The sequence below is a fragment of the Pyricularia oryzae genome, chromosome 3 (assembly GCF_000002495.2).
Source record: "Pyricularia oryzae 70-15 chromosome 3, whole genome shotgun sequence".
In the NCBI taxonomy this organism is placed as follows: domain Eukaryota; kingdom Fungi; phylum Ascomycota; class Sordariomycetes; order Magnaporthales; family Pyriculariaceae; genus Pyricularia; species Pyricularia oryzae.
Window position 1 is genome coordinate 3,572,019 of NC_017849.1, and position 20,117 is coordinate 3,592,135.

The following is a 20,117-nucleotide window of genomic DNA, read 5'->3' on the forward strand; positions in this document are numbered from 1 at the left end:
TCTTGATCCAAAAAATCAATTATGGTGAGTCAAATACTCAAATGCACAGGTTCGGCTTCTATTCCCCGGTGGCACATCCCCCTCATGTGTTGTTGTTTACTTTGCAAGTGCCGGAGTAAACAACAAAACCGAAAAAAACGTTGCTCCGTGGCCAGTGGCGGCAAGACACAACAAACATGCGGCCCATCGTTCCACTAGCAGCTGGTGGGAACACCACACCTCTCGCCTAGCGCACTCGGACATGCTGCAGCAGACGCGCCGTCACCACACCACAACTCAATCGTCAATCTGATCCGACGCATGCCTCTGATTTGCTTGCTGGATTGAAGTCTCGGCGCAAAACCTTTACATGCTCTCCACTCCGACATCAAAAACATAATCCTTTCGCATCAGCCCGCATCGATAAACGTCATCCACAATCACCATCGAGATCACCCTCCAGTCGCAGTTTTGCAACCTTTTTTTAACGCAACGGGGAAAACAACACGTAAACATGGCTTCTAACCACTTCGACTCTCAGGCTTCCACCAACTACAAGGAGGCGTTTTCGCTGTTCGATAAGCGCGGTAACGGACGCGTTGCGCTCGACAGCCTCGGCGACCTGCTGCGCGCTTGCGGTCAGAACCCGACCCTGACGGAGATCCGCGACCTGGAGAAGAACGTGGGAGGCGACTGTGAGTGGAAACCCATATTCTGCTGGAGACAATGTAGCCCTCCGCTCCAGTCCTTGGATGAGGGGCGATGCATAATTAGCTGTTGCTGACATGGGCCAAATCCAAACCCTGGCAGTCGACTTCGAGACTTTTCAGCGCGTGCTCAACAGGCCAGGCGGCTTCCGTGACCCCGGTGAGCCCGAGGAATACTGCCGCGGTTTCCAAGTGTTCGACAAGGACATGACCGGTTTCATTGGCGTCGGGCAGCTCAAGTACATCCTGACGAACCTTGGCGAGAAGATGACGGATGAGGAGGTTGATGAGCTGCTCAAGTCTGTCGACACCAGCTCGGGACAGGTCAACTACACCGGTAAGTCAGAATCGACAAGCTGTTGGAGGCTACAATGACGGGATATCACTCCGTTTTCGGGGGACTAATATCTTCCCTTTTTCATCGTAATAGAGCTTGTTAGGACCATTCTGGCCAACTAGAGCCAATACATCCATCCGATCGGAGGCCGGTTTTATAGAGGAAGCAGAACGATTACGAGACACATTTCTAAAGGAGATATCATGAGGCCAGCATTCGGGTAGATCACGGGGACACATACTCCCCCTGATTGTCTGTCTTGCTGGGACACGGCAAACGGGACGGCGTTGGACGGGTTGTTTGATAAACATTTGGAATTTGATAAAATGATTTTTTTTTGCCCCTCCTCTGTTCACTTGACACCAAACAAAGTGCAGGTTGCGGTGCTTGCTCGAAGGCAAAAAATCGAGAGCTGCGTCTCTTAGGAAGAGCATGGGTCTTTGAGGGTTGACTGAACGGTCCCAAAGGCCATATCGAGACTAAACTAGCTGGGTGAGCACCTACCCGACCCTTGCGTACTTCTGGCATGTATGGCTATGAATGTATCAAAGCGGTGCAATACCCGCTGTTGGCTTCGAGGAGCACACCCCAATGCACGTTGAGAAATACAAGACAGCCAACAATGGGGATCTCCCAAAGGTCATCCGCAAGGTAAGATTGCGTCTCTAGACTTGGAGGCTACACCTTTATGGATGCCAAAGACATTCCGAGCCCTCGCACTTGGTCACAGCTGAACATGTCTCCATGAAGAACTAGACACATGAACTTGGCCCCAATACTATCAATATTTCAAGGCTTGTAGGAGATTGTGCGTTGCCCTCTCCTGTCCAGCCCAGGACTGAGGATGATCCAACTGGGATTGCAACCAAGTGCGTCTATCATACTGGAGATTGCTTTATTAATATGCACTATCAAATATGCTGGCACTCAACAACCGAGGCCGGTTACTACCATGGAGTTGCGCAAGCAAGCCACTTTTAGACCGAGAGGTTGCCCTCAGTACGACTGAGTCCTCTACCACACACGACAACCCCCATACTCCTCATACCCGTCGAGAGTCCTCAGCGGAACGGCCCTGCCACCTCGATGGGTATTAATCACTTGCTCGAGGATCCATGTATAGGACTGGCTGCGGCAGCAAATGGTCGCTTCAAAGACTCTTGGGATGCAATGACACGCCAGACGGTCGACCTCGATGCGGAGGGACCCTTTTTCTTCATTGGCCACGGTGCAGGATCAACTCATCTCAAATACATGCCACCTGAATCATTATCCCCAGCATGTGTGAAAGGCACTGCGGTGGCATCGGTCTCGTGAGGATGGTAGTATATCGCTGGGGCTGAGAAAGGCTTCACCGGTATGGACGCCGGCGGATGATTGATCACACCAGGCCATATCCCTGACATGAGCTCAGCTACTTTTTCAACTCAGGAAACTGTGATGAGCTTGTGTTTGGCCATGGGGCAAGCACAGTTCTCGGGATGAGGGGAAATTTGGAGATCGGGCTTGGCACACTATACAAGCTTGGGGTTTCTTCTCGCCAAGACCGACATAACTAGAAGGTGCCAATGTTGCCGCTTACCACAGCCGAGCGGGCATCGGTATGTAGCCAAGATGTGTGATTGAGGCCAAGACGTCTATCCAGAAGACGAAACAAACGACCTGCCACTTTCCGCAATGGTGATATCGGTCCAGAGGCCAAGGGTATCCAATGACATACCCGAGATGGCGACTTATCCTTCCCAGATCAAGGAAGGTCCCGTAGGAGGCAAGCGGCAACAACCCTTGACGCGGCATACATGTAATGGGAGGGGAAATCCTAAAGAAGACTTTTCTAAGCCCTCGGGCCAAGATGCACCTTGGACGTGTGCCCATATAAACGAGCTTTCTGCCCCTCCTCGGGTGGAGGAGTTGTACACCTCTAGAGGCTCTCTTGTCCCACGCCCAGGCTGGTCTCGACTTTGCTAGAGCTGCTTGTCTTGGTTTTCCAACTTTAGACAAGACCACCTCAGGAGCAACTCGTGTACTTGCCATCATGGTTCGCCACTTGCTGTCTCTGGGTGCCGCCCTTGGCCTGCTCGCTTCGGCGACGATGGCCAAGGAAATGCCGGTCAACGAGGAGATGGCCGCCATCTGGTACGACTCGGGCCTCGCCCATGAGGAGTCTATGCACCACAAGTCAGAGCTGTGGAGGATGGAGAGGGAGATGGGTCTCATGGACAGCGAAAACTACCCCGAGCTGGGATACCACGCCTGCACCAATGGGTGGATCGAGGCAATCCCAGGGGACCGCATGCATACGTTCCGCTGTGACCAGGTATGGGCCTTATGTTTGGAGGAGCTGGTGCGACTTGTGGGAGTCGGGGATCTGGGCATGAGCTAACTAACGGATGACTTCCTAGATGGATCTACACCATTTCCTGTCACATGGTGCCCTTAACAGCACTGGCCAGGGGTCCGGCACTTGGGGCTGGATTTCAGACGATGGGCGCGAGTTTGCCGCCATTGGGCAGGAGGACGGTGCTGCCTTTGTCGAGATCAAGGACGGGAAGCTTGTGCTTGTGGCCAGGCTTCCTCAGCCTCCCACGGCTTTGGTTAGCAACTGGAGAGAGATGGTACGTACTTCTTGGCTCGTCTTCTTCTTGTCTAATGCAAACGACTTTGTGGAATTTTAACCAGCTTTCTTGGTATAGAAATCGTACAAGAACTACATGGTCATTGGATCCGAAGCCGTCGCACACGGTATTCAGATCTTCGACATGACCAAGCTTTTGGACATTGACGTCGAGGCAACCGGCCCAGTCGTCTTTGATCCCATCGCGGACCTCTCGGGCTACACAAACGACCTGCCTATCGGCCGTAGCCACAACGTGGTCGTGAATGAGGAGCGCGACTACATGGTGGCTGTTGGCTCCCAGCCCCGAAACGACAGCTGCCGTGCGGGCCTCATCTTCTTTGACATTACCGATGTCGCCAACCCTGTTCGCCAGGGCTGTGCTGCCGACGATGGCTATGTCCACGATGCTCACTGTCTCGTCTACCGCGGCCCCGACAAGAGGTACGATGGCAAGGACATCTGCTATGGATATAACGAGGACTCTCTGACCATCTACGACGTCTCCGACAAGACGACAACCAACATCATCTCCCGTACCTCGTATGAGGGAGTCAATTATACCCACCAAGGCTGGGTCACTGACGTCAATAACCAGGAGTTCTTGCTTATGAACGACGAGCGGGATGAGCGCTACAGAGCCGGACCCGCCTCGGACGGGTTTCCCGTCGTCTACGTCTGGGATATCCGCGATTTGGAGAAGCCCAAGCAGACGGGCACTTACAAATACCCGACCAGGGCCATCGACCACAACCTGTACATCAAGGACGGCATCATGTTTCAGAGCAACTACGGTAATGGTTACCAGCTGATGGACGTGTCCTCGGTCGGTCCCTCGGACACCACAGGCTCTGGTATCTGCCGCGCCGCCTTTATCGACATTTATCCCGAGGACGACAACGTTGCCGGTGGCGGCATCATCGAGTTTGTGGGCACGTGGTCTTCGTGGGGTTGGTATCCCTCCGGCTACCACGTCGTCAACACAATCGAGCGTGGTGTTTTCCTGGTCAAGCCGACGTCCCTCAAGTGCCCGCCCGCACCCACCTGCAATGCCGACAACTGCCTGCGTGCCATGCGTGCCGAGAGTGTCCAAGGCCGCCTCGAGGAGAGCCAGGAGTTCTGCGCAACATACACGGCGAATCTCGTGACTGAGGTCAGCGTGCTGCCGGAATATGCCACCAAGGCTTGCACCGGTGACGCCATCTCGCGTGTCAGCAGCGCGTGCGCTTGCATTCCCACCGTTGCCCCGGCAAACTAGAGTATTTGATAGGTTGCTTGTGGGATAGATAGGTATACAGCCCGATTAGCTGAAGTTGCATCACGTTCCATCCGGATACGCATTGGCAACTCGTCAAGGGTCTGCAATAAAAGAATTAACAAGACAGAAGAAAGAAAAGTCGAACGACAGCTATAACCAGCCGAGGCTTGGCATCTGTCTTTCTAAATTAAGTTCTAAAATCCTCTATATACATGTATATATACATCTAGTCCAGCTCTTCCAACTATGTACACAAAAGTCGTGATTACGTTTACAAGATCTGTAATTGGGTCTGGCACCAAAAGGTCTAGACTTGTTGGGAAATAGAATCATGAAAAAAAAGAAGAAAAAAAACATCATGGCTGGCTTTGTTGTGTACTCAGACAGACTGGATCCACTTGCTCACCAGCTTCTGGATGTCGTCGCTGTTGCTCTCCATGAAGAACATGTGGCCGTTGCCGTGGATGCCGACGTCGCCCAGCTCGACGTGCTTGGTCTTTTCACACCCGGCCTGCACCAAAAACTTGGCGGTGCAGTAGTCGTAGGGGGCGTGGTAAGAGGCCTCACCCGTGACGAGGAGTATGTCCTTTGAGGCGAGGTTGGCCAGCTTGCGAGGCGCCGGGTCGCTCTCCTTTTGCATCACACAGTCGACCGACGAGCCGTTGACGCCGCCGTCGGCCCTGGCCGGGAACACCTGCTGCACCAGATCCGTCTTGGGGTCCGACACGGCCGGGTCGAAGGCCAAGGGGATGTCGGTGAGCCCGTAGGGGCGCGCGGGTTTGTCGCTGAAGACGGCCTCGCGGAACGGCGGGCCCGTCGGCTCGAGCATGATCAAGCCTGCCGTCAGGTCGGGTTTGGCGTCGGCGATGACCAGCGGCAGGATCCCACCCTGCGAGTGGCCGACCAGGATGGCGGGGCGGCCGATGATGTCGAGCAGCTTTGCGCCGGCGTCGCGGACCGTCTCCTGCTGGTACGTGGCGTTGCTGACGAACTGGACGTTGGACGAGTAAAAGGCGTCAAAGACGGGGTCACCCATCTCGCCGCTGCCGGGCCACTGAGTGTGGTTGACGGCCTGGGGCCACAGGCTGTACTTTTGCACGGCGGTGAAGCGCTTCGAGATGAGCTCGGCCGAGTAGGTCGACTGCTTGTCGGCGTTGTGACCAGGCTGCCAGGCCGAGCGGCCGCGGAGCGTCTGGTCCACCACGTAGACCTCGTAGCCCTCGCGGACAAAGAGCGACGCCCACCCGCGCCCACCGTCGGGCTTGTTGAGAAAGTTGGTGCCCGTCTGCGCCTGGCCGTGGATCAGCACCAGCGGGTGCTTTTGCTTGACGCCCTGCACCGGGAGGAGCTTCTCCACGTACATCTGGTCGCGGAACACGTGCTCCTCCGTGCCCGTGCCGTCGTCGACGTACTGCCCGCCCACCATAAAGTAGGTCCGGACGGCGGGGATCTCGGAGCCGCATCCGGGCTTTTGGGACGGCACCGAGCTGGCCGAGCCTCCCAGGGTGAGGGCGGCCAGGAGGACGGCGACCTTGGGGACCTGCATGCCGATCTCTTACTTTTCTCGGTGAAGGCTTCCAGAAAACTTTCTTCCTTTCTTTTCTGACACCTTGAACAAGGGGCCCTGGGGATTTTTTTCTTCCTCTTTTTTTCACGCCTGAATAGGGTTTGCGACCAGGGATAAACGGGGTTTAACGAGTGGACGGAATCATCAAAATCCCCAAGGATAAAGTGTGCGACTGCCGGGTAATGAGCGTAACGAGCTCTAGTTCAGGCTCTGAAAGGGCAGGAAAAAAAAAAAAAAAAAAAAAAAAAAGGAACGGATGCAACACTATGGCGCAGTTGGCGTTACGTTTTCCCCGATGAGGTTGGATTGTAAAAAAGGAAAGAAAGTCACACCAAAGGCGAGTCGGAATAGAAAAAAAGATCCAAAAAGGACCTCTGACCAGAAGAGGCAGTATATCCGAGACAGCCAAAATTACTGTGCACACAAGTCTATGGCTCTGCCAATGAAACGCCTTCACCCTTGGCGACGGGATAAAAATGCTGCTTGGGCCTCATATTCTTGACTCGCTACCACCCAGACGTTGTATGGTACCGTAAGAGGCGTGATTTTGCATGGGGCTCACGGTATTGGTTAGGTACCTTGCTTTGCTTTCATAGCAATACTGGGCAGTGGCAATCTAGACTCTAGACTTGCTTGGAGAACACCAAATGCCCGAGTTGCAATGGTACCGATTATTGATGTTTTAAATGGAGAGATTACTCAAAAAAAAAAAAAAAAAGCCAGAGCCCCGGGGAAAACAAGGTCTTTAATTCATAGAGATTACTCTGCTCCGTTGCTTTCGGTAAGGATCCTGTTCGTTAATTTAAAGGGGGGAGTTATCTGTTATACAACAATTCGGTAAAGAATTATTCTTGGCCAACATCCAACAGTCAAGACACCCATGTGGTGTGTGACTACTCATGTTCTGTCTTGGTGTCTTTCCTTTGTTTCTAGAATTATTCGTAAGTCGACATTGTGGAGCGAATGCCAAATTTGGAGAGAGACTCTCTAATAATACCTGTCAGCCCAAGGGTGAAGCCAGGGAATGTCTGCATGAAGCCTGCGCGGAGGTTTTGTTTGCATAGCCCGGTTGTCATGAAAGAGGAAAGGCATCTGTCGTGAGTAGCCGGCGGCAGTTAAAAAAACAGAGCCGCATGAATCTGGAAACAACCGCCAGGCAGTAACCTGTACCGTGTATGCTAAAACCCGCATCTCGTTTGGAAACAACCGTCCAGACCGGCGATGTTCTGGCTGGGTCTGGTTATTGCTTCGTTCCTTCATTCTCGGTCAAAGTAGGCTTTTTGTCCTGCCCCGAAATTGCGTTCGAAGAAAGAAGAAGAAAAGAAGAAAGGACTGAAGGTGACCTTCCAAAAACAAAAATAGCGTTTCAAGCCACTCGCTCGCTCACGACTCGCCAAAAGGTTTTACCCCTGGGTAACTCGGTGGGTACATCCGCAGCTGTCATCGACTCCCTGTTCATGGAGCCAGTGTCCCACCTTAGATTCGGTCTGCCCACCCGAGCGCACGGCCACAGGGCAAGAGTCCCTCCCAAGGAGATATTATCTTCCCCAAAAAAATAAGTTGGTGGAGGTATAACAAGCATTGCGACATGCTGGCAATGATCAGCAAGGCAGAAACGTCGTCAAGCCTTATGATCGTGCGTTTATTGCATGTATATATAGAATGTGGCACTTATATAGCCACCGAACAAAGCACACCCATCAAGTTGGGCCTGGGCTGGTGAGGCGCAGGTTGACAGATGCCCTGATGTGTGGTGATCAAATCAGGTCTACTGCTGGGTTCCGTGTGTCCAAGGAAGTCTTGGTTGACCAAAAAGGACCTTCTTTGCCCGCGAATTCGGCGGAGGCAGGTTCTTTTGCATACAGTTCACTCACTTACTCTAGTAAAACCTTGGTTAGCTGTCAACGGTACCATAACCTAACAGGAGAGCCGAGGAGGACCCGGGAAACTTGGAGTTCAACCAGTCAAGAAGCAGGCCAGGGATCGTCCACACCTCATGCGAAGGGACTAGCCTACCTTGTAACGTCGCGGATCGCATGTTCAACCGAACTTCTAAAAAACCACCAGGTAATACTTCGACGAATTATTTGTACCGTCGATCTCCCCATACTTGCGTATTCAAACCCCTTGTTTAAGCTTCTTTTTCTTCCTCGCCATCGCCTGTCTCTTTTCTTTTTGTCAGTCTCTACCGAATCGAAGCCCTCGACAACTGTGAAGCTCCTCTTCACCGGCAAGCCTCGCGAGGGACGTCAAAATCCATCTTGTCGACATTTTGTTTATGAAGGGCCCAAATCATCGGCTGTAGCTGCTTCATAGCGGCACCCCCAGCCGAAGAGATGGCCCACGTTGACCGCACAACGCTGTTGATACACTGGTTTTCCAGCTGCTTAGCGACTGCCATCATAGTCGCACGAGTGGTATGGCGCAAAATAATATGGCGCAAAATGAACCTGGGTGACTGGCTCAGCATAGCAGCGGTTGTCTGCATAGTAATCCGCCTGGTTATGGTCCATTTTATCTTGACGTTGGGAACGAGCAACGTATCAGAAGAATTCAGGAGGTTACACCAGTTTACTCCTCAAGAGATTGCCGAACGTGAAACTGGTAGCAAGTTGGCCATCGCCAACCGCGTCTTCTACAACTCCTAGTAAGTATACTTTTTTTCCATCCCTTTTCGTTAGCTTCGCTCCGATAAAAAAGGCAATGCACTGTTAACAACAGCCCTCAAGTTTGTGGTTGCAGAAGCTTGTCTTGTTGGATGTCTACCGCAGACTGTACCAAAATCTGCGATTCGAAAAGATAGTCGTGACCAGCATTCTGGTAATATTCTTCGGCACGTATGCTGCGTGCCAAATTTCAACCTTTGTCGAGTGCACCCCGATAGAGCTGTACTGGCAACTCGTGCCGGATCCAGGTATGTTTTCTCTCTTTCTCTTGTCCTTGTCGCAAACGTGTAGTCCTAAACACTGGCCGAGTCATGGTTCAAACCACAAGTTAACCTTTGAGGGCAACCTTCTAGGCTCTTGCGTCAAAGCACAGCTGCAGCTTATAGTGGTTGGCGTGACAAACATCGTGACCGACTTCATACTCCTCATCCTCCCGCTGCCAATCGTCTTTCAGATGCTCTCGGCGACTTGGCAGCGCAAGGTCCAGCTCGTCGCCCTCTTCATGCTGGGCCTCTTCGTCATCATTATCACTGCCGTCCGGCTCCCCATCAACCACGACCAAGCCGACAGCCAGCTCAGCCGGACCACCTGGGCCAGTGTCGAGCTGGTCGTGGCCGCCTTTGTGGTCAACGCCCCGACGCTGTACGGGCTCTGGAACAAGCGGCGACAGGAAAGCAAGCTCACTGCGTCGTCCCACGTGACGGGTCCTGGCATGTATGGCCTTGGGACGAGCAGGACCCATCGGAAACTCCGCGATGAGGAGAGCAGCGGCGGCGACTCGTACGAGATGGACATTCCTAGGGGGTCTTCTGGGTCTCAGGACCCCAAGAATGGCATCACTCTCACAAGGGAGGTGATTGTGCATACCGAGGAGGTACCACGGGCGGAGCAAGGCAATATTCGTGGCATTCAACCCAATCCACAGGCGGCTTGGGATACGAGGAAATGAGCCAGCTGTCGAATGCAAAAGACTGTGGGCTTTGTTTTGCTTTGTTTTGTTTTATTTTGTTTTGCTAGCGAGCTTGAGATTCCCCTACTGATAGACAGCCAATGATGAATGTAATTAGCGTTATTTCTAAACAAAATATGCCGTTTTGCTTCGAGAATCGCTGGATTAAGCATCACCACAAAAACCCTGATGGACCTAGGCAGGTATTAGATAAGACTACCTACTCCGAGGTTAACCCATGGGCCGTGTACATACCTGTGAAAGGATGTAGGCCAAATATCAATTGGATTGGAGCTAATCTCGAGCTTCATTATCAGCCTTCTCTCTGTTCTTGACAGTTGAATCGGTTCAACAGTCTTGATGAGAGAGAGAGGGATTTGTTTTCCGGTACCGGACAACTAGGGTCCGGTAGAAGGCACATGGTTTTGAGTACATTGCACGCGCATGCATGCATCAAGCCCTAGATGGAAATGGTAGGTAGAAGAACAATTCGACAACGCATCGTCGCGAGACTTTTGACGCTGCTGTCGGGTAGGCAGCGAATGATGGAAAAGCAAGCCATGATGTCACGCGCATGTGGGTGTGCAGACTTTTGACAGCAATTCTTGTAGGTCCGTGCTAGCCGCAAAGTCAATCCGCTTCTTCGATCCGATTGTCCTATCCTTCTTCAGTGTAGTCCACCTATGGAACAAAAGGTAGCTTGCATTCCATTGTCGCACCCATGAAGTTGGGCATCTAATGCCAACGTACCTGACCTGATCTACAGTACAGCGGCGTCTGGATGCCTTGTGTGCCCAACCAAGTAAGAAGGTACCTACTAAATCTGATGCACTATTTACCTAGGTGTTCCCGAGTACCGTACTGCTGATTTGGGACAGGATGGCAATGAGGGGTTCCAGGACTACTCAAGGTCAAAATAACTTGCCAGCTTGGTTGATCTTATATTTATGGTTCTTCAAGGTAACATAAAAAAACAGGCTACAATTGAAAAATTAGTTCCTTCTTTTTATAACCCTTTGGCGCATGTATGATTTTGCCCGATTGTCGTCTGATTCCCAGATCAGTTCAGCCCAGCAGGCCCAGCTATTACAACGCATGCACTTAGGTACCTACCTACCTAGGTACCTACTTGATGTATTGTAAGTGAACGAACCCCACCCCACCAATGCATGAGGCTTCCAGCCACCCCAACTTCAAGTGCCAATCAACTCAATGCCGGTCTCGTTGACGAGGTTGCAGCTCAACCCAAGTCTTCTCTTCCATTTCTACAAAGCAAAGGTGCAAGTCGGACGAGCGGGACAGTACTTTCCTTCGAGATTGTCCTCCATCCTTTAAACACACACCATCCTGTTTTCAGAGCTACCCGCTCGACAAAGCCCATCAACTACCTACATTTACCCACCTTGTATTGTGCAACCTTCACTCCTGATTGTTGTTGTGAGCTCAACCTTGCCGAAAACCCCCAAAAAAATTCCCTTCTCATAAACCACAATCATGGCTACAACCATGTCTACAACCATGTCGACGAGCCCCGTGCCGCACTCCCCTCCCGGCCACGATGCCAAACGGCCCAAAGGCACGTCATCTTGAACACAGCTTTCCATCTCTTCAACATGCAACGAATGGAATAAATCCGCCTGCCCGCAAGTAAACCAAATAGCAATACTAACAACAAAAATCGCTCGCTTTTTTTTAGGCATCCTCAAGAACTCCTTCCGGGGAACACCACCCGTGTCTCCCACAGCCCAGCAACCCAGTGCCGCACCAGATGCGCAATTGGAGCAGTCCACTCCGCAGAGCCCCCGCCTGACGGACAAGGAGGTGACGATCCAGAATACGCAGCGTAATGCCGGCCACCGGCGCTCTTCGTCGGCGGCGCGCCCTGCCGGTTCGAGGCGGCAGTCGAGCCGCACCCCTTCGCACTCGGGCGAGGCTGACGGGGAGGAGGAGGAGGCCGCCAGGCAGCGGCTCAAGTGGGATGAGGCAAATCTGTACCTGACGGAGCAGGAGCGCAGCAGCACCATGAAGATCGACGAGCCCAAGACGCCCTACGCTAAGCATTACGACCCGGCGGAGGATCCCAGCGACGACGAAATGGAGAACGGCGATGGCAGCGGTGGTAGTGGTCGTCGTGCCGGCAGCGGCACCGGCCAGGACGACATACCGGGCCTGTCGCTCGGCGAGCCCGAGGAGGCGGTGCCGGACGACAGCGGCAGGACGCGTGCGGTACACGTCGACGAGGTCCAGGGCAGCGGTCACGATAACGACGAGGACGGCATGGCTGGGCTGAGCGCAGAGGAGCGCGAGAAGCACCGCAAATTTGAGGAGATGCGCAAGAAGCACTACGAGATGAGGGACGCCGCCCAGCTGCTGGGACACCCGGAGGACCTGGACGATATGGACGAGGACGAGGACGACAGTGTGCCCGCCGTACCACCCATGCCTAATGGTCGTGCGTGAGGGCTTGGGATTGCATGTGGGTGATGGGTTGTCGACTATGTCTGTTGACAGATTTCGATTTTTCGACTTTTTGACGCCTCCTTTTGCTCTTTGGGACGGACCTAAATGATTACCGGAACCAACAATCCGAACACGAATTAAATGTTACGATTGCGAAGTGTTTTGATTTTTTCTTTACTGGTGCATGGTATGGGAGATAACGGTCCTGTCTCGTTATCTGGTGCTTTTCAGGGGTAAGCAAATATGGAACGGAGTATCACGGGTGTTCACATGGGAGTATTGATATGATTTTCTGAGTTCATCAAGGCCGGGAGGGGTAATTGCATCATTAGGGTTCGCAAGGTTTCGCGAGAACACGCATAGGTCTAGCCAAGACTGTTGGTTTATGCAGCTACTGCCATGCAAGGTAATCGTCAACGACCCCAACATGTTCTACTCCGTAGTTCAACAGAAAACATGTCTCGGTTTCTCGTTTAGAGAAGACCCTTCCTCGCCAGCTCCACCTTCCTGGCCGCCTCGCCCGCCTTGAAACCTCCGCGCGACACACATATCCTCTGACCTTCAGCAAGCTCAAACTTGTCTTCGTGATCCGGGAAGGGACATGGGCAGTGGTGAGGGAAATGGACACAAGCTGGTGATTTGTGACATGTGTTGTTAGCATCCCACGCAACTTCATAAAAATATACCCTCAAAGACAACGCATGTCCGCATCAGGATGCACGGGATATGCGACGCTGAGATGGATGCACGTAGGGGCCATCGCGACACATAGATGAGACGGGAAAACGCACCAAGAGTGTCGGGGCAGAGATAGTTGCTGCATACGGCAGCGTCCACATTGCTGCGGTACCAGGCAGAGTCGCTGGGGACGTTTTGCTCTTGTCGTTGTTGTTGCCCGCCGCCGCCGCCACCACCACCGCCAAACATCTGGTCGAAGAAGCCGCCGAATTGGGCGCTCACCGTGCCCATGAGCGCTAGCAAGAGCAGCTGGAGGAGCACCGGAGACTGCATTTTTGGCGCGTCGGTGAAAATGCTAGCGCTTGAACTCCGTAAAAAGAATGCAAGCCGTAGTGTGTGTAACCCTCGAATAAATGTAACAAAAACCCAAGATTAGCAGATGGGCTGGTCAAAAAAAAATTGACATAGAACGAAGTAGCTACGTATTGGAGTCCATTGACCTGGGGATCGAATCCTTGCTGTAAGTGGGATTCAAGGGTGCTTCGTGGCATGTCAGGGATGCTGTCTTATCGCTATCGGACAGGGATGACTAAGCAGTAAAACTTCATCCCCGGCAACATCATCGTGGAGCGTGGAGCTGTTAGGGGCAGAAAGCGAATCTCGATAGCTTCGAAAAGCCGTTTTTCGACAAGCCGCCGCCCCCAATTGATTCCCGAGGGAGCTTCCACAGCGTCCCAAAAGCCCTTCCTCCCCCTATCCGATGAAAATAATACCGCTGCAGCAGCCCCTCCGGGCAGTGGCTGCTGCTGGCGGCTTTCGGCCGGCAGCAACGGCCGCCTTTACATTTTCAAGGGCACAACGAAGACCGGAACTTTTATTATGCGCGCGCCAGAACCTCGAGGACAGCAGCAGGCTTGTGGAGGGTCGTCGTACCGCAGCTGTCAAGTCGGCTGGTGCATACCGGATCCCGAACAAAAAGACGCTCATGAAGAAGATGGGCGCCAAGAAGAGCGGTGGTAGGTGAACTGGCTCTTACTGGTTTCACGCGTACACCTCTTTGCCAATGGATGTACTTGGGCGAAAGAACTAGAAAAGACAGAAAATCTTAACCATAGACGCTAATCACCCGATCCTTCCCTCCAAAAACACAGACCAATATGTCATCCCAGGCAACATCATCTTCAAGCAACGCGGCACAATATGGCACCCGGGCGAGAACGTCATCATGGGCCGCGACCACACGATCCACGCCGCCGTGACTGGCTACGTCAAATTCTACCGAGACCCTGAGCTTCACCCGCACCGGCAGTTCATCGGCGTCGCCTTCAACCGCGACGACACGCTCCCGTACCCAAAGCACGGCGTGCGCCGCCGCAAGCTCAACATGGTGGCCGTGACGCGCAAGGAGCCCACGCCACGGAGCGAGGTCAGCGCCAGCGGCCTCCCGACGCGCGTAATCCGCAGGGTGGGCCAGGAGCCGACGCCCGAGGAGATCGCCGAGCCCGGAAAGGGCAAGCGCCCTCTGCAAAAGGTGCAGCACAACATCCGCGTTCTGCGCGAGAACCGCATCCTGCTGCTGCACGACGACTACAGCTACCGTGAGTCCAACGTCGCCATCGGTCGCCTGATGGGTCGCTGGAAGGGCAAGACGCCCGGCTCCGTCCGCGCCGGAAGCAAGAAGGCCGTCTATCGCGCCAAGTACCGCGAGAGCCTCAAGCGCAAGGAGGTCTTTAGGCTCATGCGCGAGGAGGATGCCAAGAAGAAGAAGGAGGCCGAGGAGAGGGCCAAGAAGGCCGCCGCCGACCTCGAGGCCAAGAAGGCGGCTGCCGCAAAGAAGGCCGCCGAGGCCATGGAGAGGGCCAAACAGCGCGAGGCTGAGGCCCTCGCCAAGTCCAAGGCCAGAGAGGCTGAAGAGAAGAAGGCATCAAAGTCATGATCGAGGAAACCCTGCAAGAATTTGCGTGTGGGGGGCCACTTCTCTTGTATTAATTTTTTAAGTTTTTCGACCTCTGTACAACAACAATACACTCGAAGATGCATCCGAATTGGGTTTCTCTATTTTTTTCCGTCTAGATTTTTATTATTAGCCTGTGTTGTATAGGTATGGAGCTGCACATTCGGAGAGTGTTATGCTGAAAGAGTATTTACGATCTTCTACAATGGATTGGACTCCAACCAAGTACACAAACCCTCTCACGGATTTGTGGCATATTGATTGACCTGCTACGCTCCAGATTGCTAGCTCACAGTTGGCGCATGAAGTATGTGTGAATGCCACGCGGCTTCAGGTGCAGGTGTTATTTCCAACGATAATGTAGCCAGAACTTTTTATCAACACAAGTGGTATCTCAATCTTCAAAGTGCAACGCAAGAAAATGCCTTGTAAAACGACAATCAATAGCCTCCCATCGATGCCATGGCTATACTAACTCTAGCCCCATCCTAAAGAGAAAGAAAAGCGACAGAGGGTATCGTATACATCCAGCGTCTTGTGATTATTCATGTGCGATTTGTGAATGCTTTCAATCGAGATTGGGATCTTGCGACAAAGGCAACCCTTTTTGTTTTCCAAATTCGTCGCCTCGTGTAGCATTTTCTTCATGGCTCGGTTCGCTTCTCGGATCCTCCTTTAATGATGGCAAAAGAATAATGGTAAGCAAAAAAGATCACACTCCTTGGGAAATTCATCCCCCTTGTGGCGGTTTCCCCCACAACAGCCCCCATCAGGCGGTCTTTTCGACATGGTGAGCGGTACCCAACTGCTGTTTCTGGTATTTGTCCATCAGCGTCCCGTCGACGTCGGCGTTGAAGACGTCGACTTCGGTTGAGTGGAACTTCCTCGCGCTGATACCCTTCTGGAAGAGCATGTCAAGCTCGGCGAAGCTGCGGCCGGTGGGTTCCGGTACACGGAAGTAGGTGTAAAGGATGCAGCAGAAGCAAATACCGCCCCCTGAGGTGAAGAAAAAATTGGTCAGCCACGGTGGTAATATGAAAGACAGTAAAAGCGGAAGAAATTCAAGGCCACTTACAGAAGAAGCCGGCATAGTTGCGCCAGTTCCATTCACCCGGGTTCAACATATAAGGTGTAAGAACACTGGTGATTATGCCCACGATGATGTAGAGACACCTCCCGAGCACCACAGTCTTGATCTGAAGTCTGCGTGTGGAGATTTCGGCAACGAGCGAGTAACAGACTGTGCCGACGGTGAGCTGGTACACGAGAGCCCAGCAAAGCATGATACTGCCGGTAGCGATCGCACCCGCCCTTCGGTGTTCTTCGGGTACGAGACCGAGGAAGCCAAGGACCATGAGCATGGAGCACAGGCCGCAGAGGCCATAAAGGTATAGAGACCTGTTGTAATTTCGGTGTTAGTTCGTAGAACCTTGCCTCCCATCTCTCGCGTGTCGATTACCTACCTGCGTCCGATTCCAAGACTCATAAGCCACCATGCACCAAAAACACCAACCATGTTCATTGCATACTGTCCAAGTGCAAAGCTATACGAGGCGTTGGAGTCAAGTCCAGCCTGTGTCAGGAAGTATGTCGAGTAATTAGAAAATGAGTTGCCACTGAGGTTCTGAATCGCCCAGACCATGCAGACGATCTCGGTGCGACGAAGGTCGTGCCCCTTGAAGCAGTCAATATACGAAGCTCCTGCGGTAGTCTTCTCCTCTAAGGCTGTGGTGTGAACCATCATAGCGAGTGTCTCATCCGCATCGAAATCAGTCTCCTTGTTGAGGCTCGTCAGTCTGAGCAGTGACTTCTTGGCCTCGTCGATCTTCTTGTGACGGACGAGCCACCAAGGAGACTCTGGCGCAAAGTAAATGCCGATGATCAAGGGTGTGGGCCACATCCATTGGAGTGCATATGGAATGCGGTATGACCATTCGTCGTTCCTCTTCAACATGGAAAGAAGAACGCCTATGGCGATTTCTTGACCGGCACCCCAACAAAAGTTAACATAAGTGGTCAGGTAGCCTCTCATTGCTACGGGGCACACCTCGGAAGCATATGTGATGCACACTTGCTTAAGGTTAGCGACAGAGTTTTGTACATCAATCTCGAGCGAGCCCCAATTGGTTCTAGGTCTATTGAGACGGACTTACATGTTTGAAAGACCCCCCATGGCTGATCCGTGTGGGTATTATCAGTGACTGGTTCTATAAAAAGCAGGCATTTATACAAATAGGAAATTTTGAAGACTTACAATACCGCACAGAATCTCAGCGACCAGCAACGCCTGCACATTTTGCGCAGTAAAGAATATAGCCGTCCAAGCATTGATGAGTACGAGGCAGCCAATGACTGTCCATCGATAACCAAATCGTTCTGAGATCCAGCCGTTGAGGAGTAGGCCGATCAGCTCGCCGACATTTGCACCCTGTAATGCCCCTGAAATTAGCCTCTAAATCCCACGTGCGGATGCCTCGGCAGGATGTCAACATACATTACTCAGTCCCGATTGCCATGGGGCTGGGATTTCCCAGTCGCCGTTAGGCAACTGCTCGCCATACTTTTTCTTGAACTCGGGAAAAGCGTCTGCGTGCTGTTGTCAGCGAGGAGAAGCCATATTCAAGAAAGAAAAAGCTGGCAATGCTTCATGGTTGCTTTTCTTACAAAAGTTGTTGATCAATGCCACATCATAACCTTCCTGTTAATGTTTTTTTTTTCTTTGAGTCAGTCAATGGGTATAACAGAAAGAATTCGCACGTCAGCGGTACTATACCATGATAATGCATGCACTGATCAGCACACTCCAGGCGATGGCCTTGGGGTAGAGTCGGATGCCTTGCATAAGCGTCATAGAACGTTCCTTTTCCGTAGCCAGCCGAGCATCGTGGAGAATCTTCTGCTGTGCCTTCTCATGGCTCGTAACGTAGGCGGCCTCGTCCTGCGCCTCAGGGCCAGTGGCAACACCCGTATCGTGTATTTCGTCTTTTCCGTCCGCCATTTTTGCTCGTGCTCTTCACCTTTTTCACACCTAGGGGTGGGTCGTAATCAAGAGGAAGAAAAACCTTGGTATAGTAAGGGATGATGGGAGAGAGTTCCGGCAGAGGACTATCAGACGAAGAACGGGTTGCAAACAGGTGGTTATTGTACTCGATATACCGGGACGCATCGGACTACCCAATGTGGGCGCGTGCGGAGCCGAAAAAAAACCAAAGGGCCTTGGAAGCCGAACTGGGTCGACCCATCTTATTATTCGAGCACCTTCCAATGATGTCGCTTCGATATAATGGCGGGGAGACGCGACGGTACGTGGAGAGTGGAATAACCGACTGAAAATGCGGTGCGGGGAATTGCAACCATCAAGGAACTCCCCTGTGTTGGAAAGGTACAGTGGATCTCGGACGAAGGTTGTAGTGGACGACGAGCTCGGACGGGCAACGTGACTACCACGCTCCAGAAAAGAAATTGGCTTTTCCCCGCATCAAACTTCGGCAGGCATCCAGCCAGACTCAGCAAACGCGGTAAAGTGGGAGCTAGCTGATCTGAAACTTCTACTATGCAAACGGACGATGGACTGAAAAGAAGGTTTTGGTGATAAATTAGCCGTCGTGTTAATTGCTACTGCAATCTACACAGGTGGCGAGCCCTTTGTCTTTTTTTTACGTAGTACTCTGTAATTTCAATGCACCTGGCTGGGATCCGGGTTGAATTTGGAGATCTCCACTGGGCGCCCGTGACGTGCCTACAGTAGGTGCCTCAGGTAACTAGAGACAGATATCAAGTGCTCCATCGCTTGACCAGGTATGTATAATATAATAAGAGAGAGGTATGCTTCGGAGTACTTCCGATCTTCATTCTGGCCTTAGATAAGATGGTTATTGCCTACCTGTATAGGTTGGCAGGAAGACAACCAACTAGTCAGTCAAAGTCGCTTCTTGGTTCCGGTCTGACGCAGCCTAAACAAGTCTTGTCGACTCCAATACCTTACCTAGGTACCTAGGTACCTAGATACCTACCTAGGTGAGCGGGCGGCAGGTCCCGGATCAGGCACGCGATTAATTAATTATTCGTCTGGATAATAAGCTTGTTCCAGTCAACATTGGTGCAAAATCCGGCCGAAATAACTATTCATGGTATACCGAGGCTTGGTATTAAAAATAGAAGCCACGGACTTGCGACCTGGCGTCTAGGTAGGTAGGTAGGTAGGTCGGTATGTATCCTCGAGCTCAAGTTGCGGTTATCGAGTCCGCCCATGTGGTCTAGACTCTTCACGGCAACTACTTACACGGCTACTCCATAAGCACCAATGTACCGCTGGCAGGTACCTACCGGTAGATATCGGAATAAACTATTGCTAAGTACACCCTGGTGGAGCCGGCCACGCCCTCCCCCTGTACCAGAACATGCAGTAATGCGACGTACTATGTTCAGAATAATAAGACATTATACTTTCTTTCTTGGCGTCCTGATTGTTACTTAAACTCGATTTGGTGTAGCGACTTGTTGAGATGATTTGATGTCGCTGGTGGTGATTATCCTTCGCCGGTCTTTGATCACTCAAAGTCCAGGTCCATCTAGAATAGTCCAAGGTACCTTTGCTTCCTCAGCTGACCAGGTTTTAGTCTACTATTTACTGCGTGGAATACTGGCTGATTGTTTAGCCTAGAGAAGGTTACCACAATGTTGGGCATAATGCAAGACTGCAGTGGTGCGCAGTTAATCTTCATTGCCGAAATATCCCTTCTTATTTTTCGTCCCTGCCTGGTTTCAAACCCCGACGAGGAAAATAAACCTTTTATACTCAGAACCGACCTGTTGGTAATAATTTGTAAGATAACCCCCCTCACCCCCTCACCCCCTTCCCATCACCTCACCCCCTTCCCAACTATTATGCAAGCCGGTATTCCATCCCACCAAGGCATCCCACGGCTGAATTTTGGACAGTTGCCGT

The 20,117-nt window shown here is 52.2% G+C and overlaps 9 protein-coding genes across 9 annotated transcripts; 6 read left to right on the forward strand and 3 right to left on the reverse strand.

Annotated features, from left to right (window-relative positions):
* Positions 1-493: 493 nt before the first annotated feature.
* Positions 494-1,061, forward strand: MGG_09470 (myosin regulatory light chain cdc4; the record flags this gene model as incomplete). The annotated part of the gene is made up of 2 exons (XM_003712233.1): positions 494-674; positions 790-1,061. The coding sequence occupies 2 exons, from the start codon at positions 494-496 to the stop codon at positions 1,059-1,061; spliced, it is 453 nt and encodes a 150-aa protein (XP_003712281.1).
* A 553-nt stretch (positions 1,062-1,614) lies between these two features.
* Positions 1,615-2,358, forward strand: MGG_15112 (uncharacterized protein; the record flags this gene model as incomplete). The annotated part of the gene is made up of 2 exons (XM_003712234.1): positions 1,615-1,674; positions 2,005-2,358. The coding sequence occupies 2 exons, from the start codon at positions 1,615-1,617 to the stop codon at positions 2,338-2,340; spliced, it is 396 nt and encodes a 131-aa protein (XP_003712282.1). The 3' UTR covers positions 2,341-2,358.
* Positions 2,359-3,147: 789 nt separating this feature from the next.
* MGG_09469 (uncharacterized protein) lies at positions 3,148-4,895 on the forward strand (the record flags this gene model as incomplete). Its single annotated transcript, XM_003712235.1, has 3 exons — positions 3,148-3,340; positions 3,426-3,638; positions 3,717-4,895. Exons 1-3 carry the CDS (start codon positions 3,191-3,193, stop codon positions 4,893-4,895), a joined length of 1,542 nt encoding a protein of 513 aa, XP_003712283.1. The 5' UTR covers positions 3,148-3,190.
* A 180-nt stretch (positions 4,896-5,075) lies between these two features.
* On the reverse strand, positions 5,076-6,540 carry MGG_09468 (uncharacterized protein). Its single transcript, XM_003712236.1, has one exon. It carries the CDS (start codon positions 6,439-6,441, stop codon positions 5,275-5,277), a length of 1,167 nt encoding a protein of 388 aa, XP_003712284.1. The 5' UTR covers positions 6,442-6,540; the 3' UTR covers positions 5,076-5,274.
* Positions 6,541-8,906: 2,366 nt separating this feature from the next.
* On the forward strand, positions 8,907-10,077 carry MGG_09467 (uncharacterized protein; the record flags this gene model as incomplete). The annotated part of the gene is made up of 3 exons (XM_003712237.1): positions 8,907-9,109; positions 9,192-9,376; positions 9,482-10,077. The coding sequence occupies 3 exons, from the start codon at positions 8,907-8,909 to the stop codon at positions 10,075-10,077; spliced, it is 984 nt and encodes a 327-aa protein (XP_003712285.1).
* A 1,200-nt stretch (positions 10,078-11,277) lies between these two features.
* On the forward strand, positions 11,278-13,768 carry MGG_09466 (uncharacterized protein). Its single transcript, XM_003712238.1, has 2 exons — positions 11,278-11,653; positions 11,774-13,768. The coding sequence occupies exons 1-2, from the start codon at positions 11,572-11,574 to the stop codon at positions 12,535-12,537; spliced, it is 846 nt and encodes a 281-aa protein (XP_003712286.1). The 5' UTR covers positions 11,278-11,571; the 3' UTR covers positions 12,538-13,768.
* Positions 12,739-13,710, reverse strand: MGG_09465 (uncharacterized protein). The gene is made up of 2 exons (XM_003712239.1): positions 13,329-13,710; positions 12,739-13,168 (listed from the first exon to the last, which is right to left on the reverse strand). Exons 1-2 carry the CDS (start codon positions 13,546-13,548, stop codon positions 13,011-13,013), a joined length of 378 nt encoding a protein of 125 aa, XP_003712287.1. The 5' UTR covers positions 13,549-13,710; the 3' UTR covers positions 12,739-13,010.
* A 79-nt stretch (positions 13,769-13,847) lies between the features above and the next one.
* On the forward strand, positions 13,848-15,575 carry MGG_09464 (uncharacterized protein). The gene is made up of 2 exons (XM_003712240.1): positions 13,848-14,231; positions 14,367-15,575. Exons 1-2 carry the CDS (start codon positions 13,976-13,978, stop codon positions 15,149-15,151), a joined length of 1,041 nt encoding a protein of 346 aa, XP_003712288.1. The 5' UTR covers positions 13,848-13,975; the 3' UTR covers positions 15,152-15,575.
* MGG_12988 (maltose permease MAL61) lies at positions 15,421-18,557 on the reverse strand. Its single transcript, XM_003712241.1, has 8 exons — positions 17,943-18,557; positions 17,834-17,867; positions 17,664-17,755; positions 17,424-17,597; positions 17,323-17,344; positions 16,633-17,239; positions 16,245-16,567; positions 15,421-16,165 (listed from the first exon to the last, which is right to left on the reverse strand). The coding sequence occupies exons 1-8, from the start codon at positions 18,165-18,167 to the stop codon at positions 15,939-15,941; spliced, it is 1,704 nt and encodes a 567-aa protein (XP_003712289.1). The 5' UTR covers positions 18,168-18,557; the 3' UTR covers positions 15,421-15,938.
* Between the last annotated feature and the right edge of the window lie 1,560 nt (positions 18,558-20,117).